Source organism: Leiobunum rupestre, chromosome 1 (genome assembly GCF_980474605.1).
Source record: "Leiobunum rupestre chromosome 1, qqLeiRupe1.1.hap1, whole genome shotgun sequence".
Taxonomy (NCBI): domain Eukaryota; kingdom Metazoa; phylum Arthropoda; class Arachnida; order Opiliones; family Sclerosomatidae; genus Leiobunum; species Leiobunum rupestre.
The window spans coordinates 37,305,544-37,326,971 of record NC_143384.1 but is presented as its reverse complement, the minus strand read 5'-3'; the positions used below and the strand labels follow the sequence as shown (position 1 = coordinate 37,326,971).

Here is a 21,428-nt window from a genome sequence, read left to right as displayed (position 1 = left end):
ATTTATGGTTTATAATTCTTAACGTAGTCAAGTTAGACTAGTTTTTATTAGTCGTTGACTGGGCTTCATTAATTAATAACAATTAACTGATTACGATGATATTTGTTTGAGCTATTCTTTCCTTGAACGTTTCTTCTAATAGTGACAGCCTTTCTTCCACAGACACATAATGCACTTGTAATTTTTCCCCAGCAACATATTTTATTTATTTATTTGTTTTTCAAGAAAGTTTCACTCGGCCGTCGCCAGGTAGCGTATTCAAACCTTCACCGCGGAGGTGGGGAGGTTCTCTTTTCGAGGAGGGGAAGATGACACGTGGCCACTACGGTGGGGGGAAAACGGGGAACTTGCCTCCCGTGTTCATGTATTTCTGGTATTACCTTAAATTTATAAATTATAGGTTATTTTTATATAATATATGTTATTACCGTGTATTACGATCAAATATTACGTTTTTATGTTAAAAACTGCAATATTAATGATATTAAATTTCAAATTACTGAAGTTTCCTTTTTAAACCTATTGAAATTCGCGTTATTAAGACTAACGAGTTAACTAATAATTATCTAGATTATTTTTCTATGAACTTGGTTGTACGGCTCGCTTAATATCAAACAACGTCCAGATTGACTAAACGGGGACACGTTCTTACATTATTGTAGCTGGCGGAACACTTTAAGCTTAGTTATCCGTGGATTAATTAGTTAATTATTAATCGGTTGCGTTCCCTAAATTATTTCTATATCTCTCCAGTCCAACAGTGGTTAATTTCGGTTATTATTAGCCCGGATAGACGCTTCAATAAAACATCTTCAAGGAAATTGGCAAGAAGTAATATTCCCGAGAGCCAGGATCTGAAAGATACCATTTATAACGGGCTATCGAGAAACGCCGAGATTTCGAATCTAGGGTACGTAGTTATATCTAGGAATATGAAAACTCGGTACCCTGGAATAGAAAAGTGTATTCCCCCACTACGAGCTCCCCTCTCTCTCTACGGCCACGAAGCGCGAGCCAGAATCGCGGACATACGAGTTTAGCGCCACCTTTTCTACATGTTTTTAAAAAATTCGTCTGCTAGTTTTCGAATATTAAAATTCATTGTCTATTAATACTAAAAACACGGGACTAGAAATACGCGAATAGAAAAACTAGCAGACGAAAAGCCGATTAAAAGTGTAAAGGCTCTACGATAGATGGCGATACTTGTTATGTCCGTGAATTTTTTTACTTCCCCGCCTAAAACGGGAGACGACCACTCCAGGTTTACTTGAATCCTCCTAGGTTATATTATCTTTGATTTAAGCCAGCGTGAGAAATAAGGCGTTGGCAGTGGGCAAATGACCAGTTTAAAATTTGCCCGGACCAGTTTATTAATTAATTCGAGGCGTTTTAATTTTTTTAAGTGATTCTGCTTGAATATTTTGCAATTGGTAGGTCCAAATGTTATATTATTGGTCTTAGGATTTGAAGGTCTGTGTAACGGTGGCTGTGGCATGTTTGGACACTCCAATTCAAATTCACTAGGGCTGTGCACAGACTCTATTATAGCTATAATAGAGTCCGAGGGCTGTGCGAGTAGAGGTTTTAGGCGATCGAGTCGGGTATCGAATACGAATTTTTTTCATCGAGTATTCAAGTCGCGTCGAGTAATCGAGTACTTGATTAACGGGACATTTTCTCTTATTCGATTCATGTAATTCAGATAAAACTTAGAGTAATATTTTTAACGAGTAGGGTTATGAGTATACTTGATTAGGAGCTGGTCTTATTCGAGTTATTAAGAAATTAAATTTAAAATGAGTATAAACTAGCTTTCAATGCTGAAAAATATTCCTTTAATTTAAATGAACCATAATTTTCATAACTTTAGAAACCTTATAGTGACTAGAGCGATATAAAAAAGATTAGTATACTAGGCTACTAGCCTAATTATAGTAATTAATAATAAAATAAAAATACAATAAAATGTTTTTTAATTATTAATGTACCGTCTGTCCGTATATTGCTTAGGAAGTTAAGACTTCTAAGTTCTATCGCCGGCCGACATCCGAATTCATGAAGTGACACTCCAAACCAAAACTAAACTTAATAATATTGTGTGAAGAAAAACCGGACAGGCGCACTACGTGATCCATCCCAAAGGTCATTCAAAGCATTTGTTGTTTGTACGTCTTGTAGGTACCGTTTATTATTTCCACCCCAAAAGTTGCAAAAACCAGTCTTTGAACTTATAGCAGCTTATTCGAGTAATCGGGTACCCGACTATTCAATTTTTTGGTACTCGATAATCGACGAGTGTTTTCCAATTACTTTCTTATTCGAGGTCCAGTTCGACTACTCGATTTCAAAAAATGTGACTTAATCGATGATGTTCGAGTACTCGCTCCATAGAAATAGAAATGAGACTAGAAGCAAGATGAAACTGTGGTGAGATGTACGAGGAAGAAGGCTGCCATGAGAGTCGAATCGCCGGTATTCTTTGTGGAAGCACGCCATCTATTTAAAAAAAATTAAAGTTTCAATTTTTTTCAATAGATGGCACACTCCAGCGTGGATTTGTAGCTATTCCACTCTCATTACAAGCCTTCCAGCTTGCCCGTTTCCCTTGAGATTACCGGCTAGCGCAGTGGTTCTAGTCTAATTTCTATTCGCGACCGAAACAGCTCTAGGTGGCGATGCGGTGCCTTAGTTTTCCCGCCACTTCTTGTGTGTGTAGCGTCTGCTAGAGCCGAAAATAAATACATCTGGGGGTCTATGACGTTCTGTGTTGTATTCTAATAATAAAACTAGTAACTTCCGAGGAAAATATTATATATTTTTATATATTTCAGCGCGATTTAAAACTTTGATTGTTAGTACCGTCTGCTAATGCGCGACCTGTTACTGCTTCCGTCTGCTGCCGAATGAGGGCGTATCCATAGTTTTCGGTCGCGAATTTCTATGACTCGCACAGTCCTAGAATTCACCCTATTACAAACGGTTAAAACTTAAAATACGCTTTTCTAAGGTAGCAGACGACGTGCACTGGTCATCAGGGTCCAGTTTATTTATTCTAGACCAGAGGGGTCACTGGTCACCTTTCCCACCCTGATTTAAGCTAAAACCCATCGTCTGCTGTCCGACCAAGGTTCCCGCCAATTTTACAACGTTGTTTCTCTTGGTTGCAATTTTAGTTCATTATCTTCATTGCTTTAAAAAGGTACGAATATTTTAATTTAGTGTGAGTAGCTGTATAGAAACTTTTATAGTTAAACATGAATTTACCTGTTACAGCCTAAATAGACAATAAGTCACATCACTTTTTTTCGAACGCAGCTTTGTCATTAATTTTCGAAGTAAGTGATACTTTTAATAATTCTTCTTAAAAAAAGCTAAGGGCAAACATTTAATTGAACTTTTCTGAAAATTATCACTGTTAATGTTTTGAGCCAAAGATTGCAAAAGTTACAACTGTTTAATCAAATGAGGCGTTTTGATTCATTCGATATTTTCTGTTAAGTTGTCTTGTAGTTTGTAAACATTTTTTGGGTTTCTAATGTTATATTTATGTTCATCTTGTCAATATTATATTAACTTGTCTCACAAATTTCCTTAAAAGTAAATCTATGGAATTATGTTGTCATTCAATTTTAAACAAGTCTCATGAATTTAATTAGCTTAAATATTCCAAGTTGAAAATCTTTGATTCTAGTGCTGTTAAAATGGCCAATAAAAAAGATGTCAAACTGAAGCTAAATTTTGACCTGATGAAAGCGGCTAAATCTGGAAATAGCAACGGTATTGAATCGCTACTTAAAGCGGGTGCTGATGTTAACACAAAAGATTCCTGCTTTAGAACAGCCTTATACCATGCTGCACTCAATGGACATGCTGAAGTCTGCAAAACGCTAGTTGAAAATGGTACATTGGTGGACACCCAGGACAAGTGCCAGCGTACTCCTCTCTACCCCGCCTCATCCCGGGGCTACACTGAGATTGTGAAGTGCCTGCTTGAACATGGCGCTCATGTCAATGCCACTGACAAATTCAAAGACACTCCATTGCATCTAGCTTGTGGAGGCGGCAGAAACGATGTTATCAAACTGTTAATCCTCAAAGGCGCCAATCTGGAGGCCTTAAATTTGTTTAATGAGAAACCGACAGATGTTGCCAAATGCAACGGTCATCAATACATCATAGCCTTTATTCACAACACGCTTAAACAAAAGGGGTTGTCATGGGAAAGCTCCAGTCCAGTTGAAGGTAACTTGATTAGTCCATCTAAAAAAAGAAAACAATTGCAAGAAGTCAGTCCAAATAAGAAAATGCTGGGGTTGGAAGAAACTAGTCCAAATAAGAAACTACAGGGGTTTGAAGAAACTAGTCCAAATAAGAAAATGCGGGGAATTGAAGAAACTAGTCCCAATGAAAAACAGGAAATCGAAGAAACAAGTTCAAATAAAAAAATGGGAAAAACAGAAGAAAATAGTCCCGAGAAGAAAATTCTTGAAGTGGAAGAAACTGGTCAAAAAAAGTGCGAATGTGGTAGCCCATTTGAGCCAGTCGTTCCATTTATGGAAGGTGGTAGTCAGTCACAATGCACAGATTTTGTTGAGTTAAAGTACAAAATAGGATCTTTGGCAACCGAAATTGAAGAACTGGAGTGCAGTCTCAAGCTGCTGAAGCTCGATCGCCAGAAGTTGAATGAGTTGAGTGAAAGTTTGGTGCTCAGGTTGAAGAATGTTCGCAAACTGCGAGAGCTAAGGGCAAATGACGAGGCCAGTAGATTGAAATGGACTGCCAAGATGGAAGAAATGACTCAAGAACTACAAATGACCAAAGAAAATAAGACTCAGTTGGATTGCGATGCCCAAATATTGGAAAACAAAATTAACGAATTAAAAATGGAAAGGGGAAAAGTGTATATCGAGGTTGATGAATTTGTCACCAGTAAATATATTTTTTAAAAATTACCTGCTTTATGTTTACCCAAATTTTTCTGGGTACAAATTGCTTGGAAAAAAAATCAATAATAATCTTTAAAAAAAAAGTTAAACGACTTAAACTAAAGCACTTTTTATAACTTTCATTATTAAAAATTTTAAATGTTTCAATTTTGTAAATTGAAATTTGTTTTACATAAGCGTAAATCAATTAAAAGTTGGATATTTTTTCAATGCTTTAGCGGAATTTATTTCTGGTATTAGTTTGCTTTTTTATCAATGTATAACAGGAAATCATAATTTTTGTATAAATAATTATAAATGTCTACTATACAGGGTTCATACAAACATGGAAATCAGTGAAAACCTGGAAAAATCAGTGCAATTTATTTAAAGCAAAAAAGTCAGGGAAAATGAAAATTTTCCTGAAAAATCAGGGAAATCGGGGAAAATAATAATGAGAACTTCAAATTACATGCAATTTGTTGTAGTTTTACTGAAATTATTACATTTTAGAGACCCTATAGTTTTAAATAGTACACCTGGAAAATATTAAAAATTACTCTGGAAAACCTGGAAATATCAGGGAAAATGGTTTTTGAAATATTGTATGAACCCTGCTATATTATATAACCATGGACCAAGTTTCTAAGGGGACTCACTTTTTCATACATGAAAAGCGTGGTCTAAATCGTAAGTCTTACTGAAGTACGCCAACCTCTTTGAAGCGCCTCAAGAATTCTGTTTAACTATAATATATATTCAAGGAAATTGCCAAGAAGTAATAAGCCTCCACAAAAATGCAATTTGATTTTTATAATCCTAGCGCTATTGTAAACGTTACCATGGAAACGAGCTAAACTTTAGACTGGCAAAGTACATGTACACGCGTGAGGTAAATAGCGGCAGTCCACGCGTCAAAAACCCCTTGATAAAATCACGGGACTCTCAAAAAAATGTCTTTAGAAGGGGGTAAAGAGTCCATGTAAGCTAGGAGCAACAAACACAAGGAGGACGCAGCTAGCCTTTAAACACGCTAACGATGGGTTGTGTACGAATTTCATTGAACGAGCGCGAGCGTCACGAGCCTTACGCTGAACGTTTTACGGGCGGGGGGGGGGGGGACGATTTCCGAATTTTCCCCTTCCGACAGCAGCAGGCGCTAAAGCGTCTAGCCAATGAAAAAGGTACACAAGAAAATCCACGACTTTTGACGGGTTGCATTCTCCTTGTGTGGTGGGGTGTTGTCACCATAGAAATCTCATAGGTAACTAGAATGCTGCCGCCTACGGCCGAGCTTGACGCCAGTTCGCCTTGAACCTTCAGCCAATGAGAGGCCGTAGAGTGGTTCCGCCAAAGAGGATAATAATCCTCATTGGATCCGCTACTATAGCGGGAGATAGGTGACGTCATTCTCTCTGGTGACATTAAATTCTTGGCAGAACCACTCTTTGAGCTCTGATTGGCTGAGATCTGGCTATCGTCTGCCACGGCGTTTGGCCCATTTGCCAGTTACACGGCAGCATTCTAGTTACCTATGAGATTTCTATGGTTGTCACTGTTGTGTTTGTTGCTCCTAGATGTAAGCTGTGTAAAAAATTTCGATAATTAGAAAAAATTTATCTTTGAGTCATCTGTATAGTGTATACTGACCGTCACTATTTAAGCTCTGAATATAAGTCGGACTCGCCATGGAGCTAGAGCTCCACTTCTCAGGGACGCCTCGGCCTTAGTTATCTGCTTATCTCTCTTGCTCACTTTCTTTATTCTTTAAATCAATTATTGAATTGCTTGTAGAGGGGGTGAAAAGTTTGGCTTTTGTGTTTTTGCTCAATTTGTGAAGAGAGTTATCTTATCTGTGATAAGATACCAACATGATCGAAAATGCCCAATGAAGTTACTAAGAATATTTGAGCATAGCATTAACCACTGGTACCAGAGATCCTGGCAGTTATAGAGATGCGAAACTCTGCCGAAAACCTGACAAAAAAAATGCAAGCATCGGCCGGAAGGAAGCGCCCGTTTCAAGCCGAGAGACGCAAAAATTGAAAACGCGTTTTATTTTCGAAATAAAGTTTTAAAATGCCTGGAACCTATTGTAATTCTTGTAAAGAAAAACAGCGCATTTCTTTATTTAAGTTTCCAAAAGAAAAAGAACGGTGGGATATAACATAAGTTATTTTAATTAGAGTTATATTTTAATCTTTGTTTTTCAAAATACAGTTCAAAACAATGGCTAGAAAATGTAGGAAGACGCGATCTTTTTGAAAAAGATACCAATTATCTACATAATAATAATAAAATATGTGCCCTGCATTTTGAGGAGTCTTGTTTCATGAACAATACAACCAGAAATAGAATAACACCAACAGCTATTCCTGCCCTATTTTCTAAGGATTATAGGCAGGCATTGAAAAGTAAAAATAAATTATAATTACTAAACCATAAATATAACAAGGCCCAGAAACGTTTAGATCGCAAGTTACTTGAAGTTAATCACTAAATATTAACAAACTTTAAAATATTAGCGTAAATCCTTGATTTAGTCCTAATTTCTCAAAAATCCTGTTTCTTATTTCTTTATTGTGGTTAAACAAGGCCTAAAATATTTTAAAATGATAAACAGTTAAACTAATAAATTATAGTTCAATTCCAGTTTCAACTTGGTTTCTTCTTCGTTGGCGTTAGCCCAAAAAAATGTAAACAACGGTAACAATCCTAGGATCTCTGCGATTACTCCCCACGTACAGGCGTCGCTGCGATCGGCAAAAATTTGAAAAAAAAACTGGTTTGCTTAGGGTATAGGGAGTTTCGCATCTCTATAACTGCCAGGATCTCTGCTGGTACCATCCTCACAGCTTTTGTGGAGAAAATTCGTCTGCATTTAAGGGGCATTCAAACTTTCATACCATATAGCAAACTTGAATGGGAAAGCAGACGAATTTAAGCTACAAAGGCTGCGAGGATAGGAATCAGAATCCGGTAGTCCAATATTCTTAGTAACCTAGACACCGGTGGGGGGGTCTAGGCTTGGGTGTTTGGACCCAGGATATGTAGAATGGGGGTTAAGGGGGGTAAACTCAACATGGACGCGCCCAGCAAAATTAAAAAAAAAGAGTATACGGCGCCATTGGAATTCTGTCCTTGACGGAAAAGAAACAAGCCGGCGCGTCTTTCTATTTATTTTAAACGCGCCAATGCTGCCGGCGTTTTTATAATACAGGAGGTACGGCGGGCTACCTGTAACCTATCCTCTTATACAGTATCCTAGCCTCCTAGGGAACCAATGAGATCTTAGGCTGATTTTTCTCAATGCTAAAGCATGAGCAGTGTTGCCAATGTGTGGGATTTTTCGCGATTTTTTGGGCTGCATGGGATAAAGGGATTTTTAAGCGAAAATCATTGTTTCTCGAATTTTTTACCTTAAAATTGTTTAAAATGTTTTTATTGAAAAACCACTTATTTTTTTATGCTGACAGCCGCCCCGTAGGCTATCCCTAGCCTAGCCTAGTTCACACAGTGATGCAGCTCATAAACATAGCTAGACACATAGAATTACACAAATTAGCAATGTATTCGAAATTGTAGCTTTTTGTGAATCAAATTTAATAATTCTTTTTATTTTCTAATAGTTTTTTTAATTTAATATTTTTATCGCGCTAGTCTACGAAACTAAAAATTAATTGGCATGTTTTCCGCTGAGTTTTGGGAGGGGGCGTGGCTAAAAACGTTTTAGGGGTTTGGCTGAAAATTTGGTAACTGGGCTGTGGGATTTTCGCTCCTCAAACATTGGCAACCGAGGGGCTGATCACTCCGCGTAATCGGTGTACAGAGCCGTACCTTTGACTGTACTAATGGGATTACGCGTAATCTTTGAAGTCCCTGCCTTTGGCAGTGCTAATCTAAGCGTAATCCGGTGTACAGACTTTCTAAGAGTGGTTAGCCCCTCGTTGGCAACACTGAGTAATTCTCCCGAAAGTAGAAATAACATACATTCTTGGTATTATCAAGACCATCTCAATCTATGTTTACGTTTGTGATTAAAAAGGTGTACTTTGCTAATGCTATATCCATATTCTTGGGTACGTAAGGGAATTCTTGGATTTCTCAAATTCCAGGAAGGGGGAGAAACGCAACAACCCCGCCCTCTTGTCTGAGGGGGGGGGGAGAAACGCAACAACCCCGCCCTCTTGTCTGAGGGGGGGGGAGAAACGCAACAACCCCGCCCTCTTGTCTGAGGGGGGGAGAAACGCAACAACCCCGCCCTCTTGTCTGAGGGGGGGAGAAACGCAACAACCCCGCCCTCTTGTCTGAGGGGGGGGAGAAACGCAACAACCCCGCCCTCTTGTCTGAGGGGGGGAGAAACGCAACAACCCAGCCCTCTTGTCTGAGGGGGGGGGGAGAAACGCAACAACCCCGCCCTCTTGTCTGAGGGAGGGAGAATACGCGATAAATTAATTTGGTCTTCAGCGCCATTATCCGTTGGCGGGAAATACCCAAACCAACGTAAAGATTGACTGAGTGCTCAGGCGTGTTTCTCCCCTATCGGGTAGCTGGTGTAACTCTTTAAAATTAATCCGAAAACTGGGAAGCGTGGGTTACTGAACTAGCCGCGCGATTTAGGATGTTTCATGCGCTAACTCCACCTCACAATCAAAAGTTTGCGTTTTCTCCGTGGCACTTTTTTCAGTTAAAGGTTTCCATCACAGAGATGAGGGAAGTGAATTTGCACTACTTTCTTTAGTGAACGTAGCCAAAAAAAGTAGTTTGTAAAACCGCCGCTATACCCAAGCACTTAAGACTACCAGCGCCAAATTCCTACGGCGGATTTTTGGAAAAACATAATAACAAAAAAACGGGCCGTTTTCTTTCCTACCCCTCATTCCTGTGATGGACCCCTTGAAGTTTTCACCATTGCTTGTGGTACCATTGTTCTTAAATTTCGATTTCGTATTGGACGAGCCGCCGAACGATTCAATGATTTCAAGTAGTTAAAAACTGCAAAACCGGCGCGTGTCAATAAGCCTTTTCAGTTTACATAGAGCGGCGAACGTGAGAACTGCATAAACTTCTAGATTTTCGTCTGGAAGGCTATTCTGTAAAAATCTAAAATGACAATGCGCGAGTGGAGAAGGAGCGGATATCAAACTATCAATTGGGTAAGTTGAATTTTAAGTAGTGGCAGTATGTTACGCTATATCCGGCATATTAGTCAAATCATAAAGCGGACGTAAAATACCTGTTTATTTTTGGTGCCCAAGATTTAAACTGGCACAATCGACCGTCTAAAAATCACTTACTTCGGCATTAGCGACCGCGACGATTTTGAAGTTGACCAATACTATCGATAGTTTGATATTTCGGTAGCAGCCTCTCCTGCACACGCGCATTGTCATTTTTGACGGATCATGATTTTTACAGAATAGCCTCCCTGATTAGCCGACGAAAAGGCTAATTTAGTAAGAAATCCCCTAATTTTTAAATAAAATGTTTGCCAGAATTGTTGCCGACTTAACGCACCCTTTGAAAGCATTTTAATTTCAATAGACGCTTCAATAAATCATCCTCAAAGTAAATCGCCAAGAAGTAATGTTTCCGAGAGCCAGGACCTACAAGTCACTGTTTATATAGTGCTTGTTAAAATAATGGGAAATTACCTTTACGACAGCAACAAGCGTTCCCTTTTAACCAGGTAGCTTTTTTGACATATTAAGGCTTGGCAAAAACACGACGTTCTGTGAAAAGTTTCCATTATTTCAACAAGCACTATATAAACAGTAACTTGCAGGTCCTGGCTCTCGGATATGTTATACACTCTTTTACGAGTTTATTTCTGTTCTCAATTGTAATTCTAATTTTTTTGTTATCCGGGTCTTGAATCTGTTGTAAAAAGATATTCTATTCTTTATTTTTTTTGTTATCTATTTAATTTTTTCATTTATCGATCCCCTAACAGAGGTTATATGCACAACCGAAATAACACGTCGAATTTAGACCTGATGAAGCTAGTTATTCACTAGCGAGAAAATTAACAAACATTTTTCGACACCATTTTGGCGATCATTTGTTTTATATATACGAAAGAGAAAGGGGGAGTTAAACGGAATATAATGTCTAGTTTTTCTGTAGGAGATAATTAGTTTCAATATTGACCACTCCCTCCTATGCCCTTTGACATATTCGGCGCTCCTTAGTGGTTCGTCGCGAAGGTAATCCTTAAAAGGAGTATGATATTTCATGTTTATGGTGGAGAACCAATTTTACATTTTCCACCAGGTTTAACAGGAACTAGAGATGATTGGCTTTAGTTACGTGAAAACGGACATAGCAGACGATTTTTTTATTTAGTTCCTACTCCCTTTAACGTTAGCCACACCTTTAATTTTATATTATCCTCCAAAAAATATTTTTTTTGCAAATTAATATTTGTGTCCTTTATGTCAACCACTAGAGGTAATCCTATATTATAATATACATTGTATATGATTATCATTTATACAAGATAAGATACGTAGAAGAGCTTATCGGACAGCGCCTTTGCATTATCTTTGGTGGAATTGTGGTTTTTGATTTTGAGATCAAAGGTTAGAGCTTTGCCAAGAATGGCTGGCTGGATGTTTCGTTCGTGCTCATTTTTTCCCTGTGGGTAAATTAACGTAAATTAGGTTAAAACAATATAATTTCGGTAAATGAAAATAGACTTGGGTAAATGCGATTAAAATTTGGTAAATGGAAACAAAATTGGATAAATGGAAACTAAATTTTGTAAATGCGAATACATTTGGGTAAATGCGAATAAGATTAGCTAAATGCCAATAAATTTGGGTAAATGAGTATTCACCTAAACCTATTCGCACTTACCCAATTTTATTCGTATTTACAGAATTTTATTCGAATATACCGAAACGTTTTCGGATTTACCCAAACTTATTCGCATTTATACAATTTTGTTTCCATTTATCCAATAATGTTTCCATTTACCCATTATTATTTTCATTTCCCAATTTTATTCGCATTTACCCAAACATATTCGCATTTACCCAATTTTGTTTCCATTCACTCAAATGTATTCGCATTTATCCAATTTGGTTTCCATTTTCCCAATTTTGATCGCATTTTCCCAAACTTATTCGCGTTTACCCAAATGTATTGGCATTTACCCAAATGTATTGGCATTTACCCAAATGTATTTTCATTTACCCAAATTCATTGCCATTTACCCAAATTCATTGCCATTTACCCAAATTCATTGCCATTTACCCCAATGGATTGGCATTTACCCCAATGGATTGGCATTTACCCCAATGGATTGGCATTTACCCCATTGGATTGACATTTACCCCAATGGATTGGCATTTACCCCAATGGATTGGCATTTACCCCAATGGATTGGCATTTACCCCAATGGATTGGCATTTACCCAAATTCATTGCCATTTACCCCAATGGATTGGCATTTACCCCAATGGATTGGCATTTACCCCAATGGATTGGCATTTACCCCAATGGATTGGCATTTACCCCAATGGATTGGCATTTACCCCATTGGATTGCCATTTACCCCAATGGATTGCCATTTACCCCAATGGATTGCCATTTACCCCAATGGATTGCCATTTACCCCAATGGATTGCCATTTACCCCAATGGATTGCCATTTACCCCAATGGATTGCCATTTACCCCAATGGATTGCCATTTACCCCAATGGATTGCCATTTACCCAAATTCATTGCCATTTACCCAAATTCATTGCCATTTACCCAAATTCATTGCCATTTACCCCAATTCATTGCCATTTACCCCAATTCATTGCCATTTACCCCAATTCATTGCCATTTACCCCAATTCATTGCCATTTACCCCAATGGATTGGCATTTACCCCAATGGATTGGCATTTACCCCAATGGATTGGCATTTTCCCAAGGTTGTTGGCATTTTCCCAAGGTTGTCGGCATTTTCCCAAGGTTGTTGGCATTTTCCCAAGGTTGTCGGCATTTTCCCAAGGTTGTCGGCATTTACCCAGAATGTTTTAAGATTTTCGCATGTTAAATCCCGTAAACAAAAATTTTTATTTAGTTGTCAAAAACATTGTTGGTTGTCATGGCAAAACGGAAGCCCATTGAAATTTTTCCCTTGGGGAAATTTCAAGTTACATGAAGGTCTATTAAATCCCCGAGTTTGAACAAAATCGGAGAGTTACCCCTCGGGTAGTCTCCTTGTTAGTTTTACCATAAGTAACATAATAACAATAAGTATGACAATTAACGAGATTTACAACCAAACTGATTTTCATAGTTATTACGTAATCAAGATGTTTTCTCAGCAGAGAGCCCTCTAGTGTCTCAAATATGTGAGACTTCCGCTAAGCCGAAATACAGGGTGTCCACTAAAAAACGATCCAGGGCGAATATCTCAGAAACCGTTTTCTCTAGGAATTTAAAATTTTTATGTTACATAGCTCGTGCAGGGGGCCAAAGGAGAATGATAACCTCGATGACCTTGACCATGTCTTCAAGGTCATATAAAAACTATCTCGAGAACCGTAAGTGTTAGAAAGCTGGTTCCAATTTTACCAAAATCACAAAGGTCCTAAAAGGGAAAATTGCAAGACAGCGCTAATAACTCCAATACAAGTCGCGCTACATCATGGAAATTTGCTAGACAATCGCATCATGGTAGGAGATTTTAATATTCGGAAAATTGTATGACTTGAACCATGTTTTCAAGGTCATACCAAAATTATCTCGAGAACCATTAGGTTTAGAGCAAAAATTCGAACTAGACATTATAATTTCAAAACTTATTTCAAGTTAGTAATAAATAAAATATGACGAAGAACAACTTTCGAATTGTAATTTTTGTTCTAAGCCTAATGCTTCTCGAGATAATTTTGGTATGACCTTGAACCATGTTTTCCGAATATTAAAATCTACCATAATGCGATTGTCTAGCAAGTTTCGATAATGTAGCACGACTTGTTTTGGAGTTATTCGTTTGGAGTCGCCAGCCAGATTTCCCGCACGGTACTGATGAGTTCCAAATAGAACGAAACCGGTCTACCGTTGGAATTTCTGGCTATTTTATTTATTTTTAATTTAGTTTATTACTCGAAGATCTATTTGATCCGAGTTTCGCGTTTGCTCGACACGAACTCTTGCAGCTGGCCGCAAAGCGACTGTGATGGGTTATAAAAATCAGAGCGTATTCTCGTCCCCTTCGGGATATATACTGTCTATGGTCCAAGTCACAGCTTGAAGAGAGTATCAGTCATAGATATAGGAAACGTATATAAAGGTCTAGATAAAATATTTCAAAGGGAGTGAATACGGAGGTGACAGCTAGCAGAAACGCGTAATTTCTGCATGCTATCCTTATAAGGCGCTATCTATCGGTAAGAAAGCTCGTTCTATCGTCGCGAGAGCCATTGTCTCCTGCTTAAAAATTATACTAAAAGTCACCAACAGATGGTGTCTAAAGACTACGGCCTGCGGAAAGGTCAAGCACTTAGTACTAAAATGCTAAGAGAGCTCTCGCGCTCTTGGTCACGTGCCTTCCTCGGTGTCTGCTAGGTGTCAATTCCGTATTTTATGTTAGGCTTAGATAGAGTTCTTAAATTACCGTAATTTAGGAAAACAGTAAATTACGCGGTAATTTACAGCGTAATTTACCGTGTTGCGGTAAATTACCGTAATTTTTTTTAAAAAGGTTTATTTTACGATTAAAACAAGGAATACAAAGAAGAAACGCTTTTATTGGTTAAACAAATCGCATTTACCGGGCTTCACAGTTTGTTGCTCAAAATATATTATGAATAACTAGGTCTACTTTCTTTCTTTTACGCATTTTTACCGAATAAAACTTTATAGAAAGAATACTATATTCTTTCGCTAGACTACTTAGAAGTAACGCTAAACTAACGTAGATGTTCGGAATAACCAAGTGAAAATAAAACTAACATTTTAGCAGACGACAGGGCTATAGACATAAGTAATTAAGTATTCTTCCTATTAAACGTATCAAACTATTCTAACACAGCCTTCGACTAATTGGAAATTCGTTACCAAAACGAATCTAGGTGGCGCAGCGGTGCCTAGCTCTTCGAGTTAGTGCGTTACGCCTATGATCTAGTGTTTGCTGGAGTGAAATTACTTTATTAAACGATGCAAAAATACAGTAAAACGCGAATAACGTTAGGTTTTGAGTTTTGTAATCTTGTGCGACGTATTTTACGTACATTTTAGCACGAAAGATCAAAGAAATTGAGAAACAGTGAATCACGAATACGATGGTAAATTACCATGGTAATTTACCACAGTAATTACCATTTTCGTAATTTACCTGAGAAAAGGGTTATTTACTGTTACCAGGGTAATTTACCGCGTAAATTACCAGGGTAAATTACCGATTCGTATCTCTAGGCTTAGACGCCCCGAAATTTATCTAGACCTTTATATACAATTCTTATATCTATGGTATCAGTATCAAAGGTTCGGTTAGAAAATTAGCATTAAAGCAATAGGAAGTGTCTGTCATACTTATTGTTATTATGTAACTTGTGGTTTTACCTCATTTAGTCCATGACAAAATACCATATTTATTTATATTACTGCTTTGTCTTATATCGTTCGAGTGCTGCCGATTTGAAGGTAAAAAGTTAATATAAATGTTTCATATACATCAGGTGTTATAGTAATACTTGCCTTTGACTGTATTAAAGTCTAGGAAGATAACATTTGATAATTCAACTCCTCTAGCATATGGGCCCCAAAAGAAATCAACCCTAATCAATCGACCAGGATCTTCTTAAGGAGAGATCAGGGCACGCTCCTTTTTTAGCGCGACTTGTTCGTCAGTTTCAGGTTCGGGAAATAATATTCATCCCAAACTACATATAGAAACGATATACAACAAATTAATTAACTAAATTGTATTTAATTGTATTTAATAATATCTTAATATTAAATAGGCTTCGTGCGTAGTTTAAATTTTAGCCACAAGTATCGCCGCCTACCGACCGAGTATTAAATTGAATATGTGAAAGCTGTCTGCTCGTTCAAAATTATCTCAACCGAAATTATAAAGTCGTCTGCTATTGCTTGACATATTTAGTTGAAGGTTATTAAGGCAGGTGGCGCTATATTTCCTAAGCTCGAAGCCTATTCTAATAATTGTATTTCCATTGTTATATAAACAGAATCTATATAATATATTAAAGTATAGAAAAGCCTTTATTTAGGTTACCATAATTCAGTCGCTAAAATCATATTAGACTCGTACTAGCGTTCTATAGATGGCGCGACTGTGATGTTTTCCCCTCCCTTTGTTTGTAACGAACGGAATCCAATTCGTTATACGCCGTGCCTTCACCTCTCCATTTAAAGATCCTGACTCGACTAAAATTAACGCTCATTTAATAATTTCAATGCTAAAATTATAATAATTTAATAGTAATTAATATATTTTTTATTTCAGTTTCTATCCTTTAGATGAGACCGGGTTAATTTCGTGTAAATGAGCGGAAGTCAGAATTTACTGAAAGCCTCTGAGAGAGGAGAAAATAAGAAGGTCATGGCGTTGCTGAAATCCGGAGCAGACGTCAATTGCCAAGACGAGTCCAACCAAAGTCCGTTGTTCTTGGCAATTTTGAACAATCACGCTAAAGTTTGCAACACTCTCCTCGAAGCCGGAGCCGACGCCAAGGCCAAGAAGAGCAAAGGCTTAACGCCTCTGTACCTGGCGTCAATGATGGGACTAGAAGAAGTCGTTAAATCGCTACTACAAAGCGGAGTCGACGTCAATACCAAAGTAAATTTATCCTCGAACGACCAATGTTATCGTTGCCTTCGACAGTTCGTCTCGAAGAATGTAAACAGCACCGCCGCTAAATTTTACCGTACTCAGGACAAGGCCAGTGCTCTTCACGTGGCGTCGTCCAATGGTCACTCGAAAGTCGTTTCCCTACTGCTCGATCACGGAGCTGCCGTCAACCAATTTTCCGGGGACAAATTTGCTCCCTCGCATTTAGCGTCTGACGCTGGTCACACGGATGTGGTCGCTCTACTGATCGCCAGAGGAGCGCTGGTGGACGCGTTCGGTGCCGGTAACTTAACCCCCATGTTATTCGCTTGCCAATCTGGTCACGAGAAAGTCGTGTCGCTCTTGCTAGAAAAAGGTGCCGGGGTTAATAAGGCCAACCAAGACAAAGTGACGCCGCTGTTTGCCGCAGCCCAAAACGGCCACTTGGCAATAGTGACGCTGTTACTGAAGCGCGGAGCCAACCCCAATCTGGCCGATCACCAGAAGATATCACCGCTCATAATCGCTTCCGAAAACGGTCACCTCGACGTAGTTAAAGTCCTGCTGAAGAACGGAGCCAATGTTAATTTCGCCAACGAAGAAGGCGTCACCGCTTTGTTCATGGCGTCTCAAAACGCGCATCGGGACATCGCGGTGGAGTTGCTGAAAAACAAAGTTAACGTGGACGCTGCGGACGACGAAGGTCATACGTCACTGCATGTGGCGTCTGTTCGCGGTCACGTAGACATGGTCAGGCTGTTATTGGATAATGGTGCCAACGCCAACGCCCGCAATCCTAAGGTAACCTCTCCGCTTTGCATGGCTTGCGAAAAGAACCACAAAAGTATCGTACAGCTGTTGCTGATTAAAAATGCGGATCCCAATATACCGTGTTCGATTAGCGGACGAAGTTTGTTACTTAGAGCGGTGTGCGTGGCAAATATTCCGTTGGTCAAGATGCTATTGCGACATGGAGCCGATGTCAATAAGTTCGATTCCGCAGGATGGACCCCTCTGCATGTCGCGGTGCAGCTGGATTTGAAGGACTTGGTTGAGTATTTATTGGAAAATGGCGCCAACCTGGAGCGGTTAACCAATTTCAAGCCGGGCCCTTTGGCTTTGGCTCTAAAACTTGGACGCAGAGACATTGCCGAGATGATGTTGATACACAAAAGGTCCAAATTGAAAAACAGCATGGACAATTTCTCGTTGGAAAAGCAAAGTGGAAAGACGAAGAGACTGGCGGAACCACAAATCGCAAAAACCAATGCCGCGACGGAAACGCAAAGCGGAAAGACCAATGACGTGGCCGAACCGCAAAGCGGAAAGACCAATGACGCGGTGGAATCGCAAATCGCAAAAACCAATGCTGCGACGGAAACGCAAAGCGGAAAGACCAATGACTCGATGGAATTGAAAAGTGGAAAGACCAATGACGCGGTGGAATCGCAAAGCGGAAAGACCAAGAAAGCGACGGAACCGCAAAGCGGAAAGACCAAGGACGGGGCGGAACCACAAATACGAAAGACCAAGGACGCGACGGAACCGCAAAGCGGAAAGACCAAGGACGCGACGGAACCGCAAAGCGGAAAGACCAAGGACGCGACGGAACCGCAAAGCGGAAAGACCAAGGACGTGGCGGAACCACAAATACGAAAGACCAAGGACGCGGCGGAACCACAAATACGAAAGACCAAGGACGCGGCGGAACCGCAAAGCGGAAAGACCAAGGACGTGGCGGAACCACAAATACGAAAGACCAAGGACGCGGCGGAACCGCAAAGCGGAAAGACCAATGACGTGTCGGAACCGCAAAGCGGAAAGACCAAGGACGTGGCGGAACCGCAAAGCGGAAAGATAAATGACGTGTCGGAACCGCAAAGCGGAAAGACCAAGAAAGCGACGGAACCACAAATCGGGAAGACCAATGACTCGATGGAATTGAAAAGTGGAAAGACGAAGAGACTGGCGGAACCACAAATCGCAAAAACCAATGCCGCGACGGAAACGCAAAGCGGAAAGACCAATGACGTGGCCGAACCGCAAAGCGGAAAGACCAATGACGCGGTGGAATCGCAAATCGCAAAAACCAATGCTGCGACGGAAACGCAAAGCGGAAAGACCAATGACTCGATGGAATTGAAAAGTGGAAAGACCAATGACGGGTCGGAACCGCAAAGCGGAAAGACCAATGACGTGTCGGAACCGCAAAGCGGAAAGACCAAGGACGTGGCGGAACCGCAAAGCGGAAAGATAAATGACGTGTCGGAACCGCAAAGCGGAAAGACCAAGAAAGCGACGGAACCACAAATCGGGAAGACCAATGACTCGATGGAATTGAAAAGTGGAAAGACCAAGGACGGGGCGGAACCACAAATACGAAAGACCAAGGACGCGACGGAACCGCAAAGCGGAAAGACCAAGGACGCGACGGAACCGCAAAGCGGAAAGACCAAGGACGCGGCGGAACCGCAAAGCGGAAAGACCAAGGACGCGGCGGAACCGCAAAGCGGAAAGACCAAGGACGTGGCGGAACCACAAATACGAAAGACCAATGACGTGGTGGAATCGCAAATCGCAAAAACCAATGCTGCGACGGAACCGCAAAGCGGAAAGACCAATGACTCGATGGAATTGAAAAGTGGAAAGACCAATGACGCGGTGGAATCGCAAAGCGGAAAGACCAAGAAAGCGACGGAACCGCAAAGCGGAAAGACCAAGGACGGGGCGGAACCACAAATACGAAAGACCAAGGACGCGACGGAACCGCAAAGCGGAAAGACCAAGGACGCGACGGAACCGCAAAGCGGAAAGACCAAGGACGCGACGGAACCGCAAAGCGGAAAGACCAAGGACGCGACGGAACCGCAAAGCGGAAAGACCAAGGACGCGACGGAACCGCAAAGCGGAAAGACCAAGGACGTGGCGGAACCACAAATACGAAAGACCAAGGACGCGACGGAACCGCGAAGCGGAAAGACCAAGGACGCGACGGAACCGCAAAGCGGAAAGACCAAGGACGCGACGGAACCGCAAAGCGGAAAGACCAAGGACGCGGCGGAACCGCAAAGCGGAAAGACCAAGGACGCGGCGGAACCGCAAAGCGGAAAGACCAAGGACGTGGCGGAACCACAAATACGAAAGACCAAGGACGCGGCGGAACCGCAAAGCGGAAAGACCAATGACGTGTCGGAACCGCAAAGCGGAAAGACCAAGGACGTGGCGGAACCGCAAAGCGGAAAGATAAATGACGTGTCGGAACCGCAAAGCGGAAAGACCAAGAAAGCGACGGAACCACAAATCGGGAAGACCAATGACTCGATGGAATTGAAAAGTGGAAAGACGAAGAGACTGGCGGAACCACAAATCGCAAAAACCAATGCCGCGACGGAAACGCAAAGCGGAAAGACCAATGACGTGGCCGAACCGCAAAGCGGAAAGACCAATGACGCGGTGGAATCGCAAATCGCAAAAACCAATGCTGCGACGGAAACGCAAAGCGGAAAGACCAATGACTCGATGGAATTGAAAAGTGGAAAGACCAATGACGCGGTGGAATCGCAAAGCGGAAAGACCAAGAAAGCGACGGAACCGCAAAGCGGAAAGACCAAGAAAGCGACGGAACCGCAAAGCGGAAAGACCAAGGACGGGGCGGAACCACAAATACGAAAGACCAAGGACGCGACGGAACCGCAAAGCGGAAAGACCAAGGACGCGACGGAACCGCAAAGCGGAAAGACCAAGGACGCGACGGAACCGCAAAGCGGAAAGACCAAGGACGTGGCGGAACCACAAATACGAAAGACCAAGGACGCGACGGAACCGCGAAGCGGAAAGACCAAGGACGCGACGGAACCGCTAAGCGGAAAGGCCAAGAAAGCCACAGAACCCCAAAGTGGAAATACCAGGGAAGTGGCGGCGGAATCTCTAATCGGAAAGACCAATGACGCGATGGAACCGAAAAGCGGAAATTCCCAGAAAGTGACGGAACCACAAATCGGGAAGACTAATGACGTGACGGTATCACAAAGCGCAAAATCGAATGACGTGGTGGAACCGCAAAGCGGAAAATGTATTGACGTGACAAACCAAAATTTTGCATCCAATACCGAAAGCGAGCGTGAAGCGGTTCAGTTAAATAATGGAGCGAATCAAGAAAGCTTCGAGGCCAATGTCGAAAGTTGTAAGTTCAATTATGGGTGCGTCAAACCAGACACTCCTACTTTTAATGATCAAGTAAAAACGTTTAAAGGTAAATCCAAACAATTTCTTATAGATGAAGGCGAACTAGATCCAAATATATCCCAACGACCAACAAATAGTGAGTCCGAAGAAATGAATCTCAAAGATAAACCTAAAGTTGAAGGAGCCAAAAACATAGCACTTGATTGTTTGGAATATGCCATAAAATTGCAGCAAGAAGAAGAACTTCTTAAAGATAAGATGCAATCGTGCGTAAGCGCGGAAGAAAAGAAATGTGTGGCCCATAAATTAAAGGAACTGTCCCAAACAGAGGATATTTTCAAAGAAGGACTGAAAAAGGTGCGGGACAGTATCACTGCCATCCAAATCGCCTTCAAAGGCTAGGATGATTATTAGTTGTCTTTGGAAGTGTCCTTTATTTTAGAATTTAGTATGGTTTTCACTCGAGCAAAAACTCCACAATGGTGAGATTCGATTTTTAAAATCTTCGTTAGGCCTAAACC

The 21,428-nt window shown here is 40.7% G+C and overlaps 2 protein-coding genes across 2 annotated transcripts; both read left to right on the top strand.

Annotated features, from left to right (window-relative positions):
• The first annotated feature begins 3,040 nt into the window (after positions 1-3,040).
• Positions 3,041-5,107, top strand: LOC149962281 (uncharacterized). The gene is made up of 3 exons (XM_090179532.1): positions 3,041-3,202; positions 3,277-3,338; positions 3,695-5,107. Exon 3 carries the CDS (start codon positions 3,705-3,707, stop codon positions 4,947-4,949), a length of 1,245 nt encoding a protein of 414 aa, XP_090035658.1. The 5' UTR covers positions 3,041-3,202; positions 3,277-3,338; positions 3,695-3,704; the 3' UTR covers positions 4,950-5,107.
• Positions 5,108-16,427: 11,320 nt separating this feature from the next.
• On the top strand, positions 16,428-21,428 carry LOC149962280 (uncharacterized). Its single transcript, XM_090164442.1, has 3 exons — positions 16,428-20,237; positions 20,607-20,905; positions 20,999-21,428. Exons 1-3 carry the CDS (start codon positions 16,438-16,440, stop codon positions 21,307-21,309), a joined length of 4,410 nt encoding a protein of 1,469 aa, XP_090020568.1. The 5' UTR covers positions 16,428-16,437; the 3' UTR covers positions 21,310-21,428.

Coding starts and splice junctions, on each gene's coding strand:
- LOC149962280 (XM_090164442.1), top strand. CDS start 16,438: ATGAGCGGAAGTCAGAATTTACTGAAAGCCTCTGAGAGAGGAGAAAAT. Junction 20,238..20,606: donor CAAAGCGGAAAGACCAATGA/CTCGATGGAATT, acceptor CAAGAAAGCCAC/AGAACCCCAAAGTGGAAATA. Junction 20,906..20,998: donor CGAGGCCAATGTCGAAAGTT/GTAAGTTCAATT, acceptor AATTTCTTATAG/ATGAAGGCGAACTAGATCCA.
- LOC149962281 (XM_090179532.1), top strand. CDS start 3,705: ATGGCCAATAAAAAAGATGTCAAACTGAAGCTAAATTTTGACCTGATG.